The 17,963-nt window shown below is 35.5% G+C and overlaps 1 protein-coding gene across 14 annotated transcripts in view; it reads left to right on the forward strand.

Moving 5' to 3' along the window:
* Positions 1-17,963, forward strand: part of GPHN (gephyrin) — a 636,202-nt gene that overhangs the window by 554,262 nt on the left and 63,977 nt on the right. For 9 of the 14 annotated variants that reach the window (XM_043556393.1, XM_043556394.1, XM_043556401.1 and 6 more), the window contains 4 exons: positions 2,819-2,874; positions 8,354-8,473; positions 10,233-10,291; positions 11,351-11,504. In XM_043556393.1, the coding sequence (XP_043412328.1) occupies positions 2,819-2,874; positions 8,354-8,473; positions 10,233-10,291; positions 11,351-11,504 (389 nt within the window). Of the gene's footprint in view, positions 1-2,818; positions 2,875-8,353; positions 8,489-10,232; positions 10,292-11,350; positions 11,505-17,963 lie in introns of all 14 variants that reach the window. The other 5 variants (XM_043556386.1, XM_043556392.1, XM_043556395.1 and 2 more) reach the window with 1 other exon arrangement.

The raw sequence follows: 17,963 nt of genomic DNA on the forward strand, positions 1-17,963 counted from the left end.
AGGAGTCATCTTGGTACTCTCAGGGAGCTACAATTCTAGAAATTGAGAGTGGCTATAGTGTAAGATCTAAGGAGGGTATGAACCAGAGACCTTTGCACACAGGTGAAGATCTTTAGATGGAGCATTTCCACTCATTTCCCCCTCCCCTTCACACACACACACACACACACACACACACACACACACACCCCTTCTGCCTACTTACCTTTCACTCATCCTTCATAATTACACCAGAAATCCTTTTATCAGGGTGGCTTTCCCTGACTCTCTCGTATAGCTCACTTTCATTGCATGCTCTCATAAAATCATGTTCCTTTCCTTTAGAATGATTTTCTTAATTTGCATTTATACATTTATTAATGTGACTATCTGATTAGTATCTATCTCCTCCATTACATCAGTGGTTTTAACTACACCCATAGAAAGACACATATTAAATACATTATGCACAAATATATAACATATGTAACATACAATGCATATAAATGTACATATGCACACATATATAAACAAAATTGTGTTTCATGAAACAATATGATTCATCTTACCATGTGCAATGAAGTATATTTCTATTCATTCTGATTTTTAAAATTATTTACAAATGCGGGCACCTGGATGGCTCAATCAGCTAAGCGTCTGACTTCAGCTCAGGTCATGATCTCACAGCTTGTGAGTTCGAGCCCCACATTAGGCTCTATGCTCTCAGCGCAGAACCTGCTTCAGTTCCTGTCTCCCCCTCTCTCTGCCCCACTCCAGCTTATGCTTTCTCTCTCTCTCAAAAATAAATAAAAACATCAAAAAGATTATTTACAAGTTTATTTTACAGCCCACCTCCACATTTGATTTGAACATTGCCGTAAATTGGCATTGCATTAGAATAGAAGCCATGTCTGGTTTTACTCCATTCTGTTCCACCACCTAATATGACACTTAGGGCATAGAATATACTCAGTAGTAATTCAATGAATGAATGAAAGGAATAAATGGCTTTAAAATATATTATTTTTAAAGTATGATTATCCCGATGTTTTCAACAAGAAAACCGAAGTTTAGAGAAAGGCTTAATAATTTGCTGAAAGTCCTGAGGCTAATAATAGGCAGAACTAGGATTCAGATGCAGCTTTGTTTTACTCTAAAACACCATTAACTTCTCCTTGTGAAAGAGGGAAAAAGAAAATGTCTAGGTTGCTTATGATAGGTTGCAAGCTAGGAATATCTCTAGTAGAAAAATACTTTAAAATAAATTTATTCACCCTTGAGATGTAGTTAGTGTAGAATTCTGAAAGATAATTGACTTTTTAATTTTCTTCAATAAGAAAATCAAAATTCACTTTAAGATACTGTAAAAATAAATGAGGGGATAGATGAAATAAGATTGCTAAAATGATAATTGTGGAAGCAATGATTCTATGTCTGTTTTATGTCTATTTTAAATTGTTCATTTAAAAAATTTTTTAAACAATAGCAGTATAAGAATAGCATTGCAGAAAAGCTGTTCATGTTTTTCAAATGGACACTGAAAATACAATAGGATTCTAAAAAGCACAAGAAAGCCAAGAGTTTATTAACTAAGATAGTCTATAAAGCACAAGATACAACATCTACTACATTAAGAAAAAGTTAATTCTTGTTCCTCTCTACATCAGGTTAACCAAAGCCATGCCAAAAAAAAAAAAAGTGACTCATTATAAACAGTATTATATATAAGCCTTTAGAAAAATACCACTTTGTAGTCACATAAAAAAAGTGAATTTCATATGTCGTTTTTAAAAGAAATACTTTTCATTATTAGCATGATTGCAAATATAATTAAAACATCCATATAGAAAGTGTTAACTTTTTTGTGTGTCAGCAAATGTAATGCAGAACTGCCTATATATCATGATTTAGAAATAGCATTTTGGCACATTATTAAAAAAAACTGTGGGGTGCCTGGGTGGCCCAGTCAGTTAAGCATCTGACTCTTGGTTTCAGCTCAGGTCATGATCTCATGGTTTGTGAGTGCAAGCCCTGCATCAGGCCCCATGCTGACAGAGCAGACCTTGCTAGGGATTCTCTCTCTTCCTCTCACTCTTTCTGCCCCTCCCATGTGTGTTCTCTCTCTCTCTCTCTCTCTCTCTCTCTCTCTCTCTCTCTCTTTCTCTCTCTTTCTCAAAATAAATAAATAAACTTTAAAAAAATACTATATTGGGAATTAAGGGATTGTGATTTAGTCCTGGCTCTACCACTAACCAAAACTTGTTCAACCTAAGTCTCTTCATTCTGTGACTCATTTCCTTCAAATGTTAGATGAAAAAAAAGAATATATGTTCTTTCTACTTGGCTGGATTGCTATGAAAATCAGACCAAGTGATAAATAAGAAAATAAGAAATAGTTTAAAATTTTTAGAAAATGGAGAAATAGGAATGTAAATAGTAATATATCTGTATAGATAGGTGTATCCACTAATGTACACATACATCACACATACACACCTATAGAAAAGGTGGTATTTATTTAGGAGGATAGGCTAGAAGAAATAGTTCTATTCAAAAAGCACAAGTATGGAAATTATGGAGCAACAGGGTGACCATCTCCCATGACATCAAGAAAGGACATGATTAGGATCACTTCTACTGGTACTTGTGAGTGGTGGATACCAAAGATCAAACCAGTAGTAACAAAGATATTGTCTGGTCTAGGAGATCAGAAAAATATTATACTTTCCTGAAGCCTTATCTGATCATTTGAGTCAAATTTTAGAATTCCAACACTAGGCCCTTATTCCTTGCTTTAGGACAATTTTGATGTTTGTTCTTGGTTCTGTTCACCTAACAGCTGCCGATGGCCCAGGAGATCGTTTCATCATTGGGGAATCCCAAGCCGGTGAACAGGTGAGATTCACAGGTCTGAAAAGCCCTGAAGATTTCAGTTTCATGGACTTTTAGCATTGAATTTTAAGCTACCATCATTGTAATGGAAATCTTAGATGTGGATTAGACAGGGTATCAAAGAAGTTAAAGGATGGTTCCCATGAGAAAGAGACAAAAGAATTATTTTTTAACTGAAAGAATCTGCGCCTATTCTGTGTCTAATAATATATATTTTTGGTATGTTTTACCGACATGCCCCACATTTTCCAGTCCTGTGACTGGATAATTCTTCCTGTATAAACATTAATGTTGTTTAATAGAACCACAGTTTCTAGGTGATCTTCTTAGACTTTTCTCCAACTTGTGTTACCAACAAGGAAAATTAGAAGCAGCAAATTATTTAACCTCTCTACCTAATCATTTAAATTAGTTTTTCTCATTAGGGAGCTAGCCAGTGCACACGTATACGTGTATGTCTTTTAAGAAAAGGAAGCACTAATGGGTCATAATGAATTACAATAGAAGTCCTCTATTTAATGCTTCTGAGACTAGTAATTGACCATTTAATTGGAAATAAGTGGAAAATGATTGTATATTTTTAAATAAACATAAATTTAACTGAAATAAATGAACATTTACTTGTCAATAATTTGATGGAAGGCCAAGACTTTTCTTTTAATAAGTATCTGCTATTTGAATTTGTCTCTGGTCTTTCTTACATAAATCACACCCCAAAGTACTCTATGTGATTTCCAATTTTGATCTTTAAAATGGAAAAAAATTCAAGAACATTTGCAAGTTATCTAAGTATAGAATCCTTTTAGGTTTTTATTATATTTTTACAATTTTTAAAAGTTACTTCACCCACACCTAATCTGACAGTTGTTTTTAAGCAAAAATTTTTAATTGAGTTTTAACAGAGGTTTAACTTAATTTTTATAAGAAAAAACTCTTTTCACACTCATATATCATTGATTTGCATAATATTTCATTAAACTACATATTTCAGTAGCAACTACTGCCACAAACTGGCACAAACAAGTATGGGAAGAAACTCATTTGAACTGTAAAGTAGTAGTTTACAATTATACAAGAGTCGAACAGCCTCAAACTTAAATAGTGCTGTAAGCATCATTATGTTTAAGAGGAAATAGAGAGTATATGTTAATCTAGTGAGTTTCTGAGGTTGGTTAAAAGAGTTCCTACCTTATTAAATAGAACCAGAAGAAGACCAATGTACTTTTTTCCTCTACTACTACCAAGCAGTTATAAGGACTATATAAAAATAAAGGAGGAAATGAATGGATGAATGAATGAATGAGTGAATATGGCAGTTTGGACAAAAGCTATGTTTCATGCCTTTTCTTCCTTTGCCTATTATGTGCTCCCATATGTACTGAAAATAGGGAGAAATTGAGGAAATATATAGGAGAAGGATGGTACCAGTGGTGATGACCCTAGCCTCCTCATCCCTACATTCAAGCATTGAGGAGAAATGTGTATAGATCTCTGAAGCCAAGCCTGGCACTATAGTGATTAGAAGCTGTACACAGGCTGGTTTCAGTCCCCATGACTGTTTTCCTGGCAAAAAGAACAGCTAGGCCTGGATCCCTTTTTTATAAATGACTGTTATTGTGACCTCAGAATTTGACTTCGATATATATTTTATTCAGTGTTGGGTGTCTAAAGCATCCACTTTTATAACAAAGGCACAAAGTACCAATTATTCTAGGTCTCTGATCTTCAATTGAGTCTATTCAACATTTATCAAACATACCTACTATGTATACCAAGCACTGTGTTAGGTTCTAGGTATATGAGGTAGATTAAGATATGATTGCTACTCTTAAGGAGTTTACATCCAGGGAGGAGACAGAATATAAATTAAATACAATATAATATGTTAAGTGCTAAACTAATGCTATCAGTCATGTACTGTGGAGCATAATAGAGAGGTTGAGCATTTCATCCTAGGAGGATTAAGAAAATAACATTGGAGCTGGACCTAAGAGAGTTTTTCAAAAACGGAAATGAGAAAAGGACATTAGAGGCCAAGAGAATAGTATAAATCAAGACACAGAGGTATTTTTAAAAATTGCATGGAGTGCTTAGGGAACTACAAACAGTTTGTGGTAGTCACAGCCTAGTATAAATACATAGGTAATAAATACATAGGTAACAGATTAATAAGGGTCTTGCGGACATCTTAAACTTTATTTACTAGTTAAGACTTCCAACTGGTACTAGAGAACTAGGAACACACGAAAAGTCATGAGACTTAAAAGTTGCTAACTTCTTATAAGGTTGATGGAAAAAAAGATGAAAACTATGAGAAAGTGGGGTTTTTCTTCAAATTACCTGTGATGTCCTTTATCTATAACTAAGGTGTTATACAAACTTTGTAGCAATCTCAGGGGCGCCTGGGTGGCGCAGTCGGTTAAGCGTCCGACTTCAGCCAGGTCACGATCTCGCGGTCCGGGAGTTCGAGCCCCGCGTCAGGCTCTGGGCTGATGGCTCAGAGCCTGGAGCCTGTTTCCGATTCTGTGTCTCCCTCTCTCTCTGCCCCTCCCCCGTTCATGCTCTGTCTCTCTCTGTCCCAAAAATAAATAAACGTTGAAAAAAAAAATTAAAAAAAAAAAAAAACTTTGTAGCAATCTCAGAGATCTTATAAGAGCCAAATTACTCACTTTTTGAAAGTACGTACACTTGAGAATTGGGTGGCATTGTATACAAAGAGACAGTGATTTACAAAATTCTTTCTTGGTGTACCAAAATACTTGACCTTAAATCAAAATTATAGTTTGTTTTGGTCCTACTGATTAGCATTAGACACTTTCAAAGAAAATATTACATGATTATGAAGTGCTGTCATTGGGCAAATCTCAAAAAACTCAATACCTCCATTAAGGAAAAATTGGGGTTTTAACATTTTTACTTTATATAAAACATAAGACATACCAATACAAATAAAGAGCAAGTTACTCTTAAAGAATTGTTAATCTTAACAATCTAAAGGAAGTACTTCACATATTCCTGGAGTTTTTCAACCAATTACATTCAATTGAGTTTTGTATGTCTACTCTAGGTGGTTATATAAAAATATTTATATACCCAATAATATCTTTTACATTGGATCTCATATCAGTGAGCTGGTAGGAAGTCTTCACTAATCTTAGGAGCCAAATTTTTTATTTAATAACCACCCAAAAACACCTCTTAAGAGGTGGCTTCTTGGTTTAAGCCAAGAAGTAGAGAAAATTACAGGTACAATCACAATAAAACTTAAAGTAAATTTACAGAATATGGTACATTGAGCCTGAATAAATTAAGGCAGGGATTCATGCTAACACATTACAGCCTAAGAAGCAACTGCCCTGAAACTCACTTTAGGATTCACTTTCTACCTTCACCAAAAAGGCAATTTCAGCAAAAGGAAGACCTGGTTAAGCCTGTATTAAATATCTTTGTTCCCCAGGCTTTTAAGATAGTTTTAGCATTAGTATATGTCATATCAAAACTTTAATGCTTTTAATCAAAAATCATTGTACTGCAAAATGGTCATATGTAGTAGATTAAGAGATGTCCCAGACAATAAATAATATTGAATTTATTGAATATGGGAAATAATATTGAATATGGGAGAAAAGCACAGAGAACACTGGAGTTATAAGCCAAGAAGGATGGAATACTTCATGTAGTTGTCAGCTACTGAGATCATACGGAGCTCATTCATTCATTCTAGAAATATTTATTCATAACCAACTTTGTGCTAGACACTTTCTAGGGTTTGGTATGATAGAGCAGTAAATATTTGTGTAAAATGGGTGATTAATGGGACTATACCCAAGAAATAGAAGTTAAAGGAAACAAAGGAATGTTAAGCACCTGGGTGCTACAACAGTGACACTCCATTACCAACCACCTCTAAGTCTGAAGAGGCAAAGAGAAAGAGTGGTGCCTGGATCAAGGGAGATTGATGGCTACGGGATAGGGCCACCCACTAGAAGCTGTAGCTGTCAATAGTAAAGACAATATAGCCATCACCAAACTGCAGCCCAGCAGGGAAAGAGCAAGGGGAATAAAAACCCTACTTTTCTCTTTCTCCTACCCTCTAATCTCTTGTTGTCCACTCCTATTGGCTGAACCTAACCAGAAGCGAGAGTGATGAGAACCTGGTTGAAATAGTCCATTAGAGGTCAGCCTTCTGGGCCATTGCACAAGATCAAGAAGGATGATGTAATCAGAGAGGCAAACAAAAAATAAATTCCTGTCTTTGTAGGATTTATATTCTAGAATGTAATAATGCACTTAACACTGTACTTTGCATAGATTGAAAGGTTTGATAATTTTAGCTATTGGTGGTATTGTTTACAGCAATAATATTCTTGAAAGATTTATAAGACTGTTCTAATAAGTAAATTTCTGGTTTTACTTTGTACATCCAGTAGAGGGATATTTTCCCTTAACCATTCCCTAATTTTTTTTAATGTGGTAGAAAATATGTATAGAAACGTGTTAGAAATATTTATAAATAAAATGTACCATTGTAACCACTTTTAAGTGTACAGTTCAGTAGTGTTCAGAATATTCACATTGTTGTGACCTAAGATTTTAAGTGTTTGTGAAGCAGATATCTTTAGAAAAATCTCTTTCTTATTGAGAAGTTAACATCATGTCAGAATTTTCTTTTAGGGGAAATTTGAAGCATTCCTTTTCGCAACTGTGACCTAAGTCATGGCTTATGACAAGTGACTCTTCTGGAGCCAAATCAAACTTATCAAATGGATCTTATAAAAATATGCTTTTCTCTATGCTGAGAGAAGTTTGCAGGGCAAGTTCTGTAATCAATCTCTTATACCTTCTATATGATAGTTCAAACAATGAAAATCTTGGATATAATGTGTAACCCAAATGATTACAGACAGTGAAACCATTTTTGAATTATTTACTTACATTTCCTAGACTTTTACTATTAAAAGGTGAACTAATATGGTTTAGAACTATTTTCAAGAGAAATAATTGAAATGATTTTTCTGGCTTGCCTTTATTAAGTCAAAAAGTTTAGTTAATAACTAAATATTATTTCTTAAATATCAGAACTTCAGTAAATGACCAACATGCTAGTTTTTCATAATTGTCTTTCATAAAATCACATCACATGGCATTTTTTTTTCTTATAGACACTCAAATCACTTACGTACAAGTATTAAGAAAATTCACATTACTTACGTTAGACACAATACTGGCAAATGTAAGTGGCAGTTCTTCAAAAGGAAAACAGGACGTCAAGAAAGACATCTAATGGTCACTACCTTAAATCAAGTTAAATCCTGTTTGGTGTAAACGTACCTGTTTGTGGGTAGTTTTTGTTACATGGGATCAAAATGAGTAAGAGTATAAGATTTTCCTTTTATGATTTGTTTCTAAAAATATTACATCTCCTGCAGACTTTTGCTTTGCAACAGCAAATCCATTCTTTCTTACATGTTTGTATTTCCAGCCGACTCAGACAGTAATGCCAGGACAAGTCATGCGGGTTACAACAGGTGCTCCAATCCCCTGCGGTGCTGATGCAGTAGTACAAGTAGAAGATACCGAACTAATCAGGGAATCCGATGATGTACGTCATCACCAGGTCTTACGGCTCTGTTCCTATGGCAACATTATAAATCATGCCCATTTTCTGCAGTGTTTAAAAGATTAATCCAGGCTTTTTTGGTAATGTTAGGATCTTACATTGTAGTGTATAGATCTCCAGTAAATAGAAATTGCCTTAGATTTGAAAAGCTTTTGTTACAGGAAATGTTTTTAGGATCATTACCATGATTATAACAGAATTTGAACCACATTTGATCCAAGAAATTTCACATGCAAACAAGGAAAGAAACTACCTCAAGATAGAAGAGCAGAGATACTAACTGTTGACATACCTTATAGCTGAGAAATTTGCTCATCAAGATTAGCTTTGGGGCACCTGGATGGCTCAGTTGGTTAAGTGTCCAACTCTTCGTATCAGCTCAGGTCATGGTCTCATAGTTGGTGAGACTGAGCCCCACATCAGGCTCTGTGCTATCAGATTCTTGGATTCTCTCTCCCTGTCTCTCTTTGTCCCTCCCCTGCTTATGTGTTCTCTCTCTCTCTCTCTCTCTCTCTCTCTCTCTCTCTCTGTCTCTCAAAATAAATAAACATTAAAAAAAAACAAGACTAGCTTCTGATAAAATGTGAAGGAGAATTTAATGAAAAAGAATTTAACGGAGAAATTCTTGAATATTACACTAAGCCAACCATTTGAACCTAATAACCCATCAACTATGGTTTTCTGTAATTCAGGAAACTCTTTGTCATCAAATGATAGCTGGAAATATTAAATATATGTCAGTGCCCCCTCTTTTGCCTACAATAAAGGACCCTGGGATTTTTTTTTTTTTTTTTGGTCTAAGCAGGCCTTCATCTCACTGAAACTAGTGGCCATTATTAGAACCAGAGGATCAGCCACTAATAAAAGAATAGTTTCAACTGAGGTTTTAATGATTGGCTATCTTGTTTTTTGAAGAAGTTTAAGATATTTTATATCTTAAAAGGTAGAGCTAAAAATAAATAGTATTCTTCTGGGCTGGGCATATAGAAAAATTTGGGCATGCTGAGAGACAAACACTTTTCTTGATCTGGGATTTTCTTTTTAATCACTTTCCCACATGAAAGGCTTATAAAATTCAACTCTTGGCATACAGATCACATTGCTTGCTATTAAAACTGTCCAACAGATTTATTGGCATCAGGGAAGCCAGCAGAGCATTGAAATCCAGACCATACATATCCACAAACTCTGCCACATGACAAGACACAATTCCAGTATCACAATATTATTCACAGCCCCAAAATGTAAAATTAATGATCACCATTAATTTACAGAAACCTACTGCCAGGCAAACTGTAAGCCCTTCACTGAAATTTCTCCAGATATTTGGAAAACTTGGCATAGTATTGAACCCATGATTCATGGGAACAGAAGAAACAGGTTATTTCCACACATATTCACTGTATCTATTAGGGTAGCCATATAGGTATGTCTTTTGTTCTTCCTTGAGAATGCTGCTTACAATGTAAGATCCAATATTTTAATTGATACATTTTTTAAAAGCATGAATATTATGAAAAAAAAGCCTTTATTTATATCTTGGCATCAAACCTAATTTTTTAGGACCCTGTGGTAGACATTTATCATGTTCAAATGTTTAGCAAATAGTTCTCCATTTCTTTATCTTTGTATGTATCCTGGACCTATCTGATGATAAACGCATCTGAATAGCTAAATTCTGTTGACCAGAAATTCTGTTAGATCGTTCTGTTTGAAATTACATGACTTGTTCTCATTATAGGGCACTGAGGAACTTGAAGTACGAATTCTGGTGCAAGCTCGGCCAGGCCAAGATATCAGGTAAGTTCATAACATATAGAATGCATAGCCCACTTTTGTTTCTACATGATCATGAACTTGAGAGAGCATGGCTGTTATAAACCCACAGTTCAGTTAATTAGCCATTAGCATTCAGGGATTTTAACAAGTAGTAAAATGAATTTTCTTAATTCTACATCTCATGTCTGCTCTGCCTGCTTTTTCATAAATGTGGTAAAGGCAAATGAAGTAGTCAAAACAACATGTGAACAAAGTAAAGTCATGAGCCCACTTAATCCACAGTTAATCCTACTTCCAGATAATCCAGAGTCACCCAACTGTACCCCTAGACAACCCAGAATTTGGTATCAACACAGGTAATCCCAGAGCTGAGTTTTTATGCAATTAGATGGTAGTCCCTCCTCTACTGACTATCAATAATAATAATCTGCTACCCTTTATATACAAAGAGGAGATTACTGTCTTACCATAAATAGTGCATATACTTTAAATTATTTTTCTTACTTTGGAATATGTTTGCCCTGATCCTGTCAATACTAATTTGCTAAAATGTCTTCATAACAAAGCTACAATTCTCACATCCCTCTGGCAGGAAGCCAAGTTGAATGGACTTCTGCAGCCACAGACCTGGGTCAGCCTAAATTGTCCGAATAGAAATTATCTCTGTGGTAACCTCATTAGTGTTATTCTCCTCACCTCAAAGCTAACAAGATATGGACTCTTATCATTAATGCCACTAGATATTTTCATATAAATTCTTACCTTACATCAAAGAAAGTTTTCAATTGGCATTTTTGGCTGTAATGTGGTACAAAGTAATTTGTAAAACAGTTTTCGAATGTGAAGTAACACTGTTTAGCAGTAATAGATAGAAATCCTATTTCTCTCTTCTATTGCGTGATTTAAGTTTTTTATTAAAAAAGCCTTGAGTTTTTAGAATCTTTTATTTTATTGTTCTGTTCCTGCCTCATCTCTTGACTTTTTTCTCCTCTTGAGTGTGTTCTCCTTCTCTGACACTAAAGTTAGTTGAAAAAATACTATTCTTAGTCATCTTGCTTATGGTTCTGCTTTGACTTTCAGACCCATCGGCCATGACATTAAAAGAGGGGAATGCGTTTTGGCCAAAGGAACCCATATGGGCCCCTCAGAGATTGGTCTTCTGGCAACTGTAGGCGTCACAGAGGTGGAAGTTAATAAGTTTCCAGTTGTTGCAGTCATGTCAACAGGGAATGAGGTAAAAAAAAAAAGGGGGGGGGATGAGAGGGTAATTGGGCCTTCAGATAGAAGTATTTTTGAACTCTTCGTTGTAAATAGAACATTGTGGATTATAGATTTTACCACATTCCTACATTACAGGGAAATAAATTAGCTTCAGAACAATTCAAATACAGAAGAAAGAGGAGGAGTAGAAATTACATATTGAGAAATGCTCCCTTCCATTATTAGAATGAAATGTTACAACCAATGGCTTTTCCACACATTCAGTATATATAAACAAAGAATTTTGACTGCTAGCTATAGATACTCAACTGTGCACATTTAGTGCCCAGTCTGTTAGGACAATGCATTGTGCCCACCCACCTGCCGAGATGATGGGCCACTTCTGTGTGGGAAATAATCAATGAATTGGAACACAGTGGTTAGCCCTTCTTGCTGGAAGTTCCATGTGATTCTTAATCACCAGGAAATTAATCACCAGGAAAGATTTGATAACCTTTCTTTCTTTTTTTCTAAAGATAGCTTCTCTAGTGGCCTTCTTCTCAGAATATGTCAAGTTTCATTTCAGCCCTGATTCAGGATGGGGAATTTAGTCAGTCTTTCTCTGAGAACTCTTGAAAAATTGCCTCTTCCATGTTTTGCTTAGGTTATACAAAAATTCAGTTGGAGGATCTAATGAAACTGGGAATATTGAAAAATGGGTGTGCTGGTAATTCAAAGCCTAAGAGCAGAATCAAAAACTACAGAGATTTATTTCGACTTTACACCTTATTATTTTTAAAAAGATTAACAGGATTTCCTTTTTCTCTCTTTTAATCTCCTAATTTTGTTCTGAAAATAAGCCATTTATTTGTACCATTGTTTTTAATTTCTTAAAGTCTTAAAAATGAATATTTTTCAAAGGTCTTTCCATTACCCTTATAGCTCTTTTGGAAAGAGCAAAAGAAAGGAATAGAATATTTGTTTTGCTAATGGAGAGATGAATCCATATTCTACACCCTGTATAGCTGCACTGGTCATTCCCTAAAATGATTGATTGACCCAAAACAAACATTCTTTTTTTTTTTTTTAAGTTTATTTATATTTTGAGAGAGAGAGAGAGAGTGAGTGATGGAGGGGCAGAAAGAGGGAGAGAGAGAATCCCAAGCAGGCTCCACGCTGTCAGCATGAAACCAAATGCGGGCTCAGTCTCATGAACCATGAGTTCATGACCTGAGCCAAAATCAAGAGTCAGACGCTTAACTGACTGAGCCACCAAGGCACCCCCCAAAACAAACATTCTTTTCTAGTGGTCTACATAGTAATGTTTTTAATATCCCTAGGACTAACTGACACTATGTTTAGCATCAGAAAGAAATTTCTGTTAAACTGGCTTATTTAATGAACTATTCTTATTTGTGATTTATGTGTATGCTTTGTGTATCTCAGTGAGTTCAGGGGGGGTGGGAAAGCTAAAGGTAATGAGCAAATTCATAAGTAACTAGTTATTAGGCAACTTTGTTTAAGCTATGTTTCTTGTATTCCTCCTAATGTTTTTGTGGGGCTGGACAGCATTCTCAATTATCCCCCAGAATACATTGGTAGTACTTTAAAAAAAAAAGTACTATCACACATTCTATATTAAAACTATTTACTAGTGATAAAGAAAAGTGATGGGGTAAGAATAGAGATGATACTTACATCATGGAATCTAAGGAAGAATTTGTAGTCCCAGCTCCCTGCCTCCATAGGCTTGATTATCTTTGGAGAGGCTTTGATAGGTACTATATGACTCCATTCCCCTACTTTCTCTGGCCTGCTGTACTTACTGTGGTTTTCCAAAGGACTAATGTATGTAAATTCTATAAATCTCTGGTTCCATATAGCTTAACATTCCTTCCCTATTTCCATCCAAGGTTAGCCATTCTTGTGACTCTCTGTGATTGTATAATTTACTTCAACATATGTTTATTGACTGCCTCTATACCAGGCACTAGACTGGAAACGGGGGGTAAAAGATGAATAAAGTATAGTATCTCTTCTAAAGGCTTGAGGTCTTTGATAGAAATAATGGGAAAAAATATTAATTTTCAGATAGGCCAAAAGAAATTATACGTGTCTATTAATGTGGCAAGTCTATAATTTAATCAGTCACACTACACACTCCTCTTAAGTACTAACTTCCCCTGATATGTGTGGCTTCATATATGTCCACTTTTTAATCCAGTGTGGTAGATAGGTAAGTGGAACAGTGGCCTCAGGCAACCCAAAGAACGCCATACAAGATGTCTGTCTTTAAAACCTGCCCAGTATTTTACGAGTACATGTGTTTGTTCTGGATAAGGGAATTATTTCAAAATTGAAGAGGTACAGTTATGAACTATAACTAATACAGAACAGCCAATGTAATTATGTAATCATGGCATACACTTCCAGCCTCGTTCAATAAATATTCATTAAGCATCTATTACATGCTGGAATGCCCATCAGGGATCATCTTAACTAAATATCAGACTTATATAAGATGCGAATACACAGTATCATGAACCAGTTTATTTAAAAGGATTTTGAACAGGAAACTCTGTCCAGCAAGGCTGCACCAGACTTTCATCTTTGGTGAAACTAGTCCTCTTAATCATCTACACAGCCATCCAAGAGCTATTCTCTTTTTTCAAGTGACATTCAGGTACAATGGAACAAGAATTATACTAAAAGAGTATGGGAGCCACCAACATAGAAGCATATCCTGCATGGGAATCAGTATTTCTTATAACAGTCTTAGGCAGCTGCCAGGGTCCCTACAAGGGAAATGTCCAGATACAAGTGTCAACACATTCACAAAAGCCCAAAGATGTTACTTTCCACTAGGGATTTATAATTCATTTATAGTTCCTTCTAGTCCATATGCATGTTACCAATCAGAGACCATTTTTGCCATAAGAATTGCTGCCTGGTAACAAGCTGACATTTCATCTGTATCAAATTTCCAGGAGAACAGAGCTAGAAAGTTAACCCAAGGTCAAATTTGTCCTTAGAGATGGAAAAAGGTTTTGTTAATTCTTTACCCTCGCATAAGAGGATGCATTATCTGTGGCAAATTAGAAAATAATAATAAAACTAACTACAAGTCATTCTGCTTTTTATTATCACCATACGCTGGCAATTCTAAACAATGTCAGTGGTAAAATATTCTTCTCCACTGGGGCAAACCATTTCCACCACCCCTCCCTATTTAGTATACTATACCATACTGATGCTAGGCGCTGTTCTGACTGCTCAGGATATAGCAGCAAACAAGAAAGACAAATCCCTGTTCTTAATGGAGGTGGGGTAGAGGTGGATAGTCAATGAACAAGTAGTCGTCAATGGTTTTATAAAGAAAAATAAAGAATGGTAGATAAAGACTGGTAGTAGAAGAGGTATATGCCAGCTATTATCTGTTGAAACCTACCCTACATCAGCCCTTTCATGCTCTCCCCTATATAATAAGGCTAGAAGCCTGAAAACCCAATTTCCCGGGCTCTCTATTGGTTTTGCATTTGGGATGTATTGACACAATATTAGAAGTTGGAAGGAAGTTAGCAGAAGTATAAGCTCCTCAACCTTCAGTAACATCACTTTCCCCCAGTAGCCCTAGAGACAATGGTGACTTCCTGCAGTTACTAATCTTTGGAAACACACTTTTTTCCTTTTGTTTCTCCAACCCTCCCAACACATTTGTACCCAATTCTTAGTATTAAGTCCTTTCTTCTCCCACTCCCCTGCATTTGAAATACCTAGAAGATTTGGTTTTCCTTTCCAGACCTGACTGATAGAGTCTTCTATTTTATATAGGGTAATCAGGTCTCGCTGATGAGGCAAAATTAGAGTGGAAATCTGAAGGTATTAAGGGTGTGTGCCATAAGGGGAATTGAATTCCAAGCAGAGGGAACAACAGACAGAAAAGTTCTGAGGTAGGGTGTAGGCTCATCATGTTTGAGGAACAGCAAGGAGGTCAATGTGGCTGAAGTACAGAGGAAAAGGAGCAAAGTAAAAGGAGATGAGGTTGGAAAGATAACAGAAATAAGACCATTTCATTCTAAATAGTCAGTTTTGAGGAAGGAAAAGATAACATGAAACCTAACATTTCCTAAATTTTTAAATGTTTACTCTGATATCAACATCACATGGCATATAGAAAAGGGAGACTAGTTAGAAAGATATGTAATATCCAGGAAATGGGGAAATATTTGGTAGGAAATAATCAGATCCAGCAAATACTTTGAAGATTAAGCCAACAGGTTTTGCTATTAATTCAAAGTAGAACTATATAAGAGAAAGTGAGGAGTCAAGATAAACTCCAAAGTTTTGACCTGAGCGTTTCTAGAGATAGTTATCACTTACCCATGTGAGAAAGATTGGGCAGCAGAAATCAGGGCTTTTGTTTTGGACAAGTTAAGTTTGAGATACTTCTTAGAAATCCTGGTAGAAATATTAAGTAGGCAGTTGAACATACTGTCTGGAGCTTAGGGGAAAGATTAAAGCTAAAGATAACATATTTGGAAATTATCAGCATATACACAGTATTTAAAATCATGAGACTAGATAATAAAGTCACATAGGAAATGAATATAAATAGGAGATAGGAGATACAAATTTTACACTTAGGAGACAGCTATATCTTCCTTCTCTTTCCTCAACCTTTATACTGCCCAGTTTTGTTTTTCTTTTGTTTTGTTTTTATACTTTCCAATTTTATTTCTAATTTTGACTCTTTATGCTATCATCTCTTTGTTCCTCAAATACATTCTGATCCCCTTAAAACTATAGATGGTGACCTAAAGGCCTTTACACTGGACATCAGTCAGCCCACTGCCAATTAGTTCAGAAAGTCAAGACTGAATGCGTGTTAACTAGTTACTCAAGTAGAAGCAATAATTATTTCTTTAGTAGGTGCTGGCTCTTCTAGTTCGAAGGGTACTCTTTCAGTCATTTTCAGTCATATTCCATAACTTACATTTATTCATTTAATATCCCTTCTCTCTCTCTCTCTCTCTCTCTCTCTATCACATACACACAAACACACGCACGTGCACACATGCATACACACAGAATTAAATCTATTCATCTCCACTACGTGTTTGCTTATTCTATTCCATCTTTTATCATTTTCTTGGCCACCATCAAAAACAGATGCCTGTACAAACAAGCTCTCTAAAATGTAAAGTCTCTATAAAATCTCCGTATACTACTCTTTGGGGCCCTCCACAAGCAGCTGCTGTTAGAAAACTATATTTAACTTCACTAATAAGAGAAGGAACAAGAAGTTGAGTATCTCCTGTGACCAGTACCACTATGTGCTTTATGATTAAAGCAACATCATGAGGGTAGTATAATTATCCTTCATTTTAAGTAAGAGAAAATTAAAGCTCAAAAACAAAGCAATTTTCCCAACATAATCTATTTTGTGTAAGGATAGAGGTTGATTTTACAACTAAGTCTTCTGGTTGTAATGACTTTTTTCCTTCCCTATGCCACAATGCTTCCCACGGGAATCTCCTTAAATTTCATATCTCTAGCTTTTAATGGCAGCCCTGAAACCTATCAGGTTAAGTAGTTTTTACTGTCATTAGTGTCTTCTAGCTATACTGTACTTACTCTCCAGATTAAAGACTATGACTTAACCACTTTAAAGTTGCTCTCACTATCTTCAGATAGCCTCACTCCTTTAATCTGTTTCTTTGCTTTCTACGCTGATACCTAAACTGGTTGACTCTATCCTCTACTGTCTCCATTTTTGCTCCCAAGCAGAGAAACATTACTGAAAAAATTAATAGAACTGTGATTACCCAGCCTACAACAAATTTCTGCCACTTAATGTCAACCTGGTACTTAAAGTTGCTTGGTAATCCTGATGTCACGGTCTTGTTGATTTCCTAGCACATTCCCCTGTGGATAGTTCATTCATACATTCTGTACCCTCTTTATACCTCAGTAATAGTCCTTCTTTCTCACTCTTGGCATCTTTAATGGAAAAATGAAACTAAGAAATATGTGTCAAACTGAACTAGATGAGGGCTCCCTCATCTTTTCTTTAACTAAAAATTTTCCCCATTCCTTTAGCTATCTTTCTTTCCTCCAATCTAAAAGGAAATGGTATTTCTTTCTAAGAACAATTCCTCTACTTCTACCTTTAAATTCATTCTTTCTCACCTTCGTCATAACTTTCTAAATTATTTTTTTCTATGTCTTTGATTACTTTCTCTTTAATAGCTCATCTTCCTTCTATATCCAAATATACAGTGATTACCACTCTCATAAGAAAACCTATACTTAAACACTCTATTGCCTTCTTGAGCTACTGCATTGTTCCCGTCCTACTGACTACTAGGGTTGTGCAAAGAGAGATCTGCACTCATTGCATTTTCTTCTTCACTATCCACTTAAAAACAAAAACAAAACAAAACAAAACAAAAAAATCCCAAATCTATTTAGTGCCCCATTAGCACAGAAAGTG

Source organism: Prionailurus bengalensis, chromosome B3, assembly GCF_016509475.1.
Source record: "Prionailurus bengalensis isolate Pbe53 chromosome B3, Fcat_Pben_1.1_paternal_pri, whole genome shotgun sequence".
In the NCBI taxonomy this organism is placed as follows: domain Eukaryota; kingdom Metazoa; phylum Chordata; class Mammalia; order Carnivora; family Felidae; genus Prionailurus; species Prionailurus bengalensis.